The 9,794-nt window shown below is 46.4% G+C and overlaps 1 protein-coding gene across 3 annotated transcripts in view; it reads left to right on the top strand.

The window, feature by feature from the left end:
- The first annotated feature begins 7,855 nt into the window (after positions 1–7,855).
- TTK (TTK protein kinase) overlaps positions 7,856–9,794 on the top strand; it is a 209,978-nt gene continuing 208,039 nt past the window's right edge. For 2 of the 3 annotated variants that reach the window (XM_029595556.1, XM_029595554.1), the window contains exons 1-2: positions 7,856–8,051; positions 8,456–8,596. In XM_029595556.1, the coding sequence (XP_029451416.1) occupies positions 8,458–8,596 (139 nt within the window). In that variant the 5' untranslated portion in view covers positions 7,856–8,051; positions 8,456–8,457. The other variant, XM_029595555.1, reaches the window with a different exon arrangement.

Below are 9,794 nucleotides of genomic sequence, written 5' to 3'. Positions count from 1 at the left end.
ATATACACCCTCTTATATATATATATATATATATACATTTACACACACACACACAGACACATACATATGCAGTCTTATATACACTCACTCTCTCATATACATATAGATATACACACACACACACCTCTCATTTACTGCCACTCACTCTCATAGGGCCAGTGTCTCGCTCTCTCACACACATTTTGAACCTCTTGTTCAGCCACTGGCTGCACAGCAGGGCCTCTTCTGCCGCCGGCTCTGGGGAAACACCAGCGACACAGCAGGGTCTCTTCTTCTGCTGCTGGCTCCGTGGAAAAACCAGCAGCACCCCTGGGCCTCTTCTTCATCTGCCGCCAGCCTCTTCTTCTGCCGGACCTCGCTTTTGCTGACAGGGAGTGGAAACCCTGCCAGCACATCACTTCTCCATGCCACCGCGGAACCTTTCTATATGCTGGCGGTAATGGCACCCCTCCCCCTGTTGTCACCCGAGGCAGGACCCCCCCCCTCGCCCCCCCCCCCCCCCTCGTCCCTCCAATATGGTATCTTTCCCTTGAGGTTTTGCGTCTTATGGAGCGAATATATATAAAAAAAAAAATCTAACAAACCCCCCCCACCCTCCTGACCCCCCCAGACCTGCCAAATTAATTTACTACAACCCCCACCCCCTCAAGACCTGCCAAAAGTCCCTGTCGTATTCAAAACAAAGCCACAAAAAGCTTTTGTCTAGATGAATTTTGAATTCATAGGTTTATCTTCCCGTGGCAATATAATTTTTGAAAGACTTCAATATTATTAATAAAGTAATGTGACCTCTCCTATGCCGGGTCTGATTGTCATACAGATCCCGTTGGCAGCGGTCCTACATAATTTGTTCGTATAGTAACTGCATTTCTATATATGGCGTGTTGAAATTTGAAAAATTGACCCGAAACCTTGTTATATTGTTTTGTAAGTGTTATATAAGTACCAGAAAGTTAATTATATATTTTATATTCCATCTCAACTGTTAAAATTTATATCAGTGACTCCCAGTACAGAAATAATTGGCCCAGATGTACCTTCACCTCATAAACTGAGTAGTTCTATATATGCAAGTTGTAAGTCTAATTTTTCAGACTATAAGGCGCACCTAAAAACCTACGATTTTCTCAGAAATCGGAAGTGCGCCTTATAATCCGGTGCGCCTTATATATGAATTCTGCTGCCACTCACCTCTAGGCCTCCTCTTTGCGGGTCGCCGCAGGATGGGCTCTGCAGTGGCCCTGCTACCGGGCCTCTTCTTCTTCTTCTCGGTCCGTAAACGCAGGTGCTGCTCCACTTCTGCACGCGCTGATGCTTCCCCTCCTTCCTGCCCACGCAGCTCCGGTAAAGTTTACTTCCGGTGACGCACAGGCAGGAAGGAGGAGGAGCATCAGCACGTGCAGAAGTGGAGCGTTTAAATGCGATCTTTTTCTTGCTACTGCCGACCACGTATGCTCTCTTTACTCTTTTAAAGGGTTTACCCGGATTTCTCCTGACCCGAGCGCAACCGATAACGGTAAAAAAAATGGTTCTGAGCCGTGCAGGCAGAGACTTAGACCCGGCTCTTTTTTAAAGGTTTACCCGGATTCCTCCTGACCCGAGCGCAACCGATTAAAAAAAAAGGCTCTGAGCCGTGCAGGCAGAGACTTAGACCCGGCTCTTTTTTAAAGGGTTTACCCGGATTCCTCCTGACCCGAGCGCAACCGATTAAAAAAAAAAGGCTCTGAGCCATGCAGTATCTGTGCTCCAGCATTAATGTGCGTGCATTCAATAAATGTTTATACCCACTACTCCAAAATGCCTCCTGTTAAGAAACATGCTTATGATGCAGATTTTAAGCTTAAAGCTATAAGTCATGCAGTAGAGCATGGAAATAGAGCAGCTGCGAGAGAATTCAACATTAATGAATCTATGGTGCGTAAGTGGAGGAAACAAGAAGATGCCCTATGCCAAGTAAAGAAGACCAAACTGAGTTTCCGAGGAAACAAAGCAAGATGGCCACATTTGGAGGACAAAATAGATCAGTGGGTTATCGAACAGAGAACCGCAGGTAGAATCGTCTCCACTGTCTCTATTCGACTCAAAGCCACAGCGTTAGCACGCGACATGGAGATCAAGGACTTTCGAGGAGGTCCTTCATGGTGCTTTCGTTTTATGCAAAGGTGTAATCTCTCCATCCGCACCAGAACTACTGTCTGCCAGCAACTGCCAAAGGATTATGAAGAGAAGCTGGCCATTTTCCGCACCTACTGCATAACCAAGATAAAAGAAAAGAATATCCAGCCAGAACACATCACTAACATGGATGAGGTCCCCCTCACTTTCGATATCCCCGTACAACGTACTGTTGAGAAAACAGGGACCAGTACGGTATCTATACGTACCACAGGAAACGAGAAGTCATCTTTCACTGTAGTTCTCGCCTGTCAGGCTAATGGCCAGAAACTACCACCCATGGTCATTTTCAAGAGGAAGACTTTGCCAAAGGAAAAGTTTCCTGTTGGTGTCACCATCAAGGCTAACCCAAAGGGCTGGATGGACGAGGAGAAGATGATTGAGTGGCTGAGGGAGGTCTACGTCAAGAGACCGGACGGCTTTTTTCACAAATCCCCATCCCTATTGGTCTGTGACTCCATGCGCGCCCATGTGACCGATACTGTCAAAGCCCAAGTGAAGAAAACTAATTCAGAGCTTGCCGTAATTCCGGGTGGATTAACCAAAGAGCTCCAGCCGCTAGATATCGGCATCAACAGGTCATTTAAAGTTAAATTGAGAGCAGCGTGGGAGCGTTGGATGACAGAAGGTGACCACACATTCACCAACACAGGGAGGCAACGCCGGGCGAGTTATGCCACTATGTGCCAGTGGATCGTGGATGCCTGGAAGAAGGTATCAGTCTCCAGTGTCATCCGAGCTTTCATGAAGGCTGGAATCATCACTGAAGAGCTAAGCAGCAGCAACGAGACCGACTCGGATAATGATGAGGGGGACCCGAGCATGCTTGATATAGAAATCGCCCAACTGTTTAACTCAGACACTGAAGATGAAGGATTTGATGGATTTGTGGTGGAGGAATGAACAGTTGTGTTTTTTGTTTTGTTTTTTTTAACTGAAAGAAACTAGAGGAGGAGGCTGCTGCAGCTATCATGTGTGCTGGGGGGCAGGAAATGAGAGAACCAGCCAGCCTGAAGAGAATGTATGTGTGATTGAGAGTGTGCATGTGTAACTGTGAGTGAGAACCTGTGTGTGAGAGCATTTGATTGAGATCATCTATGTAAAGTGTGTGAGAGAGAGAAACTGGTCAGAGAGGTGATGTGTGTATATAAGAGAGACAATGGAACTGACTGGTCAGGGAGATGACTGGAGTGTGTGTGTGTGTGTGAGAGAGAAAGTGATTAAGGGAATGAGAAGCCTGTGCATGTGGAGACAGCTAGCATAGGAGTGAGAAACATGGGTGTGTATGAGATACAGCATGGGAGTGAGAATCCTGTGTGTGTGTGCATGCATGAGAGAGAGACTGATCGGAAAGGAAAGATGTGATGTAATGCCTGAGGGACGAGTTATGCCACTATGTGCCAGTGGATCGTGGATGCCTGGAAGAAGGTATCAGTCTCCAGTGTCATCCGATCTTTCATGAAGGCTGGAATCATCACTGAACCTTGAAGAGCTAAGACCGACTCGTTACAACTGAACAAGTTGAGAGTTATTGTGAAAGAGTTGAATAAAGTTGACTAAAGTCTGCCCTATGGTCAGTGTGCCTTATAATCCGGTGCACCTTATATATGAACCTGGACGCCTTAGCAGGCGCTCATTGATAATGCGCCTTATAATCCGGTGCGCCTTATAGTCCGAAAAATACGGTACTATTTTCTTTGTTAATAATGTTATAGTATGATTTAAAGATCTCATGAGTATTGGATCTCTCTATATTGAGGACTATAATAATGCAGCCAATATTTATGTTAGAATATGTATTTTGTTTTATTATAAATTAATACTTGTGGTATGGCTGATATTTTTCTGTTCAGACAAGATTATATTGATTGTTAAATGTAATAATTTCAATAAATAAAAAATTAAAAAAAAAAAAATCTTCCAAACATCAATACAACATTTCAGATCAGACACATCAAATAACACCCAACAATTAAAATAAGGATTTAAAAAAATTCCCGGTTAATCATACTTTGAAAATTTTGATTTCCAGATGCCCTGAAATTGTCATGGATTAGCAGGCAGAGAGTAACTGGGGTAGCTGTGCATACACATGCTCTCACTTTCCCACACACAAGCCCAAATGCTCTCCCCCACATATATGCTCACTCTCCCACAGACATGCACGCATGCTGTTTCTCATTCACTTCTTGACCTAGCAGGCAGCAGCAATTTCCTTCTTCAGCGCCCGTGGCCAAGGGAATGATTTCCGGCCACGGGGCATTCCTGCTTTTCTGAAGCAGTGCGGCCCTGTCGAAATTGTCAGCGTGGCAAGTGCTTTTTTAGTAAATGGAAAAACAGCACAGTCCCGCCAGAATCAGCAGCATTGCCAGTGGGGCCACACTGCTTTTCCACTTACTAAGGCTGCGCTTACCACGCTGTCGACAGGGCAATGCTGCTTTTCTTTTGCTGAGGTCTCGCTGGCGGACAGCCGCACTGCTCTCGTTGGCACCTTTTTGTAGCAGTGCCTATGGCCGTGGCTACATTGGCCATAGGCACACTACAGCTGTCTTCAGGGATCACCAGCTTGGGTTCTGGCGGCCCACAACCCCTTCTGATATTTCTTCAACTGCTGCCGGCTTGGGCTCTGGTGGTGGCTCACAGCCCCTTTCATTCTTCAGCCGCTGCCGGCCAGGATGGGTTCTGCCTTGGCCCCGCACGACTTTCTTCCAGTCACTGCATAGCTGTCTTCCAGCAGGTTATTCTTCAGGCTGCAGCACCAGCAGCCCTGCTCTTCTCTTCAGCTGGGAAAAAATAAAAAGGCATAATAAAGTTAGGGTGAGGCGGCTGTGGCAGGAAGATTTCAGGGGGCAATTTTGCCGCCTCAAAATCTTGCTGCCTAAAGAGGCCGCCTCACCCTGCCTCATTATAGAACTGCCCCTGTTTTACAGGATTAATCTGGGAAGGTTTGTGGTAGGGACATAATGATAGTTGAGTTTAATTATAAAAACTAAGGGGGAACCTGAGTCTGAAAATTGAGGAGGCTGTGCAAGGCTGAAGGATCTAGGGAAGTGGTTCCTAAATCTGTTCTGGAGGACTCCCAGCCACTCATGTTTTCAGATACTGCAATGAAATAAGCTTGTGTAGGAGAAAGGGAGAGGCTGCTTCATGGTTCATTGGCCCTGTGTTAACGTTTTTTCAGGAAACTTATTGCTGCTGCCACTGCAGAAAGATTTACAGCATTGTAGCTTGAGGAACATGAGGGAGGAAAGACAGAAAGAGGGATAGGAGAGGTAAAGAGGGGAACCAAAGAAAGGACTGCTGAAGTGCAATAGATTGGGGGAGGGGAAAAAGAAAGAGGGGACTGCTGCTGCTGGGCAGAGTGGTGGGGAAAAGAGAACTCCTGCTGCTGAACAGGTCTGCTGGGGGACAGGGGACTCCTGCTGCTTGCAGGAGATGGGTGAAAGTGAAGGGGGACATATTTATTTATTTTTAACTTTTCTATACCGACGTTCCTGTATAAAATACATATCACATCGGTTTACAATGCAACTGCAAGAATTCGCTCGGGGGAGATACAATGAACAGGGGATACAATTAACAGTGGTGCGGGGTTATAAAAAGCTTTACAAGAACAACTGAATCGACAAATGAGAAAACGAAGAGAACAATGAGCTGCTAACAATTAACTCTGGGGCGATACAAGGAGCAGGGGATTATTCAAATCTTTATGAGCAATATCAGCATTGAGAAATGAGAAAATCCTAGGTTAAAACATTGAGCAACTAACATATGAATGCAATGTTAAAACATTGAGCAACTAACATATGAATGCATTATGACCAATTGACAGGGCCCAGCCTTAAAAGCCCTAACGTGAACAAAGGGCCGATCTTAGTTATCAAGATTGCAATACAATTAGCGAAATGAATGTCCTTGCTTAAGTAAGACAGGGAGCAGAACTGATGTACAGCTAGAAAAACTGATGTACAGCTAGCCATAAGGGAGCTTGAATGCATTGATTATTTAAAGGAGAGGGTTCTGGACTGGCGGTTTACAATGAGCGAATATTTGCATGATACGAGTAAAGGTAGCTGGAGAATAAACACCCAAGAGGAAATGTCAGACTAGAATGTCAGCTTGAAATGTCAGGCTGAAAGAGAGGGTATGTTAAGTGTCTGGAAAGGCTTGGCTGAATAGCCACGTTTTGAACTTTTTTTTGAATGCAGACGGGCAAGGTTCTTGCCAGAGGTCGGGTGGCAGCGCATTCCATTGATGGGGTCCTGCTGTCGATAAGGTGCGCTTCCGTAAGGATGTTTTCGCTTGGGGGGCATACAATGTGTCTTTGTAAGCTCTTCTGATTGGTCTAGATGAGGTATGTGGTCTTAGTTGGACAGTTGTGTTGAAAGCTGTAAGGTTGTGCTTAGCTTTATGTATGATCATGAGGACTTTAAAGAGAATCCTGGATTTAATGGGCAGCCAGTGGAGGTTCTGAAGGGTGGGGGTGATATGATTCCTTTTTTTGGTGTTGGTGAGAATCCTGGCTGCTGAATTCTGAACCATCTGAAGAGGTTTGATGGTATTCGCCGGGAGACCGAGAAGAAGGGAGTTGCAATAGTCCAGTTTCGACAGGATGATGGATTGCAGCACCATTCTGAAGTCATTGAAGTGAAGGAGTGGTTTTAGCTTTCTGAGGACCTGCAGTTTGAAAAAGCATTCCTTTGTGGTGGTTTTCACAAATTTCTTTAGGTTAAGCTGGTTGTCCAAGATAACACCTAGGTCTCTAACGGATGGAGAGTGAGATGGAGATATAAGGCAAGTAGTGTGGGGGCAGGGAGAAGAAAGGGGAAGACATTGGGCAAGTGGTAAGGGGATGCAGTGCAAAGAGGAAGAAATCGGAAGATTCAAGGCAGAGTGGATTGGGGATGCAGGGCAAACAGTGGGAGAGAGATAAAAGGATTTAGGACACAATGTAGTGGGGGATTCAGGAGAAGGAAAGAGAATGGGATTACTGAGCATGGATTGAGGATGAGAAAGAGGAAGTTACTGGGAAAGGGGAGAGGGATGCTTTGCTACCATCACTATATAGACAGCTGTGCCTTTGCTGCTAAAGGAGAAGATGCTGTGTCAGAGCAGACACTGAGTGAAAGAGGGGGGAAGAAGGTGGGGGGGGGGGGGGGGGGTGTAGTTTTGTATATCTGCTCCAGCCACAGAAAAAGCTGATCTCCTCTCTGCTGAGGAGGCCTGAAAGAGTAAAATGGATGGACTAAGCGATGTAAAATGGATGGACTACTCGAGAGAAGGGGATGCGAGAGTGCGTGATTGCTGGGAATGGGGGGATTAAGAGAAATCACTAGGTATGAGACAATTTACGAGTGTCGCAATTTATTACTGGGTTGCCGCTCTCAAAATATTTTGGACAAAGTAAAAAAAAAGAAAGGCTCTTCTTATTCTGATAGGTTGCAGACTTCGGTGTCGAGAGAAACCATGGATATAGCCATAAATGATACTATTTTAAGACACTAATACATGCAATCCAATACTTGAAATATCTAAGAAAGAAAATACAGCATGTAAATTTTATCCATTCATTTAATTATCCCGACATTACCCTGTACTACCTCTTGCCAGCTCCCTTCAACCACTTCCATCCCCCCCCCTCCCCTTTCTCCGCGAATTCCCAGGGCTACTTCTGTCTGCGGCTGCGCGGGAATCTCCGCCGACAACTTCCTGTTTGTTCCCATGATCTCCGAACCCACCAATCAGAGGACGAGCACGACGGAGGTGGCGAAAATTGAAATTCAAACTTTATGCTGTAAGAGTGAACGAGTGGCGCGTGAAGTAACCAGGACCGAGGGAAAGGCAAGGCGGCGCGGAGTATCCAGAACGGAGGAAGAGTGCGTATGAGAAGGAGCGACCGGCAGCGCATCCTGGGGCTGTTCTTGGCGCGTACAAGGGACGAGGGCCGGGTTGAGCAGTTGTGTGTGCGTGCGAATCGCGGCACGTGAAGCGATTACGGTTTGGTGGAGCGCTGCAGTCTCTTCTTGTTCTACCGGTCCTCTATACTGTGTGGCCCCGCTTCTTCCCCCCGTTGTGTGGTTCGGCCACTTTTGCCCCCTATCCACCGAGTTCCCTGTATTATACGGCGTAGCGTTTCCCCCCTCCCATCCCTTGCTCGTGCCTTGTGACGCCGAAGCGTAAGCTCCACCCCCTGTAGCGCGCACCTCGGAAACAAAACTTCGACCTTCTGCTAATCCTGTAACTGCTTTAAGCATCTCGCTTTATATTCTTTGTTTTGTAGAAATGGATGAAGAAGATTTGAGTGAAAGGCAGCAGAAGATAGCTGCCATCATGGACAGGGTCCGAAGTTTGAAAACTAAATATCAAACGGAAGACAATGTAACAGACGAACTGTGTCCTAAACACTCTGCTGACCCTGCAGGTACAGCTCGCTAGTGACATCGTAAATGATGGTAGAAGATTAAATTGTCCCAAGCAATCTGCCCGGTTGCGACTCCGCTACCTTTTTAATTTGATTATTCACTTCAAAGTGGCAAACAACTAAAAACTATACATTCTATAAACTTTTTCATACTAAATCCAAAACCAGCCATCGTTGTTCCCCAGCCCTTCCTGTCTTTTTACGTGAAATGTTTCCATATCTATTCCAAGTGTTACCAAAATCTGCTACAGTACTCTTCCACATGTACAGGCAGGTCATTTCAGGCTTTATTATCTTCCTCTGAGTTAGTACTGGGGGAATTTGGCGAACATAGAGGAGGCCCCGGCATTCCGCGAGCGGAACCTGTCCGGCTCGCGGCTGAGGTGCAGGTTCTCGTGAGTGTGTGTAAAGGTGTATGTAAGACTGCGAGCCCAGGGATGGGAGTGAGAGAGAGCATGTGTGACTGCCAGAGAAAGGGAGCCAATGTGAGGAGATTGTGAAGGAGTGTGTATGTGTGTGAGAGATTGGGAGCTGGTGTAGGTGAGGGAGCCTTTGTGAAGGGGGGTGGGTGTGTCTGCAAGAGGGAGAGGGACCCTGTATGAAGAGATGTGTGTGGGAGACAGAGACAGGGGCAGTACTGAAAGAAGGGTCAAACTCTAGGAGTAGAGAGGTGGAGGAGTTGGGGCCTGAGAGAGCAGAGTTGAAAGGACACCAGGAATTTCTGCTCAAAATATTTAAAATTCTAAGCCTTTAAGTAACTTTTTCTGTATTGCATTTTAAATTAATTACTGACAGGCCTGCGGTTGGACGCGCTAGCTTTACCCCTTAAAGCGCATCGAAAATGCACGTCCACCCCCCCCGAAACTAATAGCGCCCGCAACATGCAAATGCATGTTGATGGCCCTATTAGTTATTCCCGCGCGATTCACTAAGTAAAATGTGCAGCCAAGCCGCACATTTTACTTTCAGAAATTAGCGCCTACCCTAAGGTAGGCGTTAATTTCTCTCTGTACCGGGAAAGTATACAGAAAAGCAGTAAAAACTGGCGGCCCGTGGGTTGGAAGACGACGCTCAGTTTTGCCGGCGTCTGGTTTCCGAACCCATGGCTGTCAGCGAGTCCGAGAACAGACGCTGGCAAAATTGAGCGTCGACTGTCAAACCCGCTGATAGCCGCCGCTCCTGTCAAAAAGGAAGCACC

The sequence above is a fragment of the Rhinatrema bivittatum genome, chromosome 3 (assembly GCF_901001135.1).
Source record: "Rhinatrema bivittatum chromosome 3, aRhiBiv1.1, whole genome shotgun sequence".
Lineage (NCBI taxonomy): Eukaryota > Metazoa > Chordata > Amphibia > Gymnophiona > Rhinatrematidae > Rhinatrema > Rhinatrema bivittatum.
This window is presented reverse-complemented; position numbering and strand designations above follow the sequence as displayed.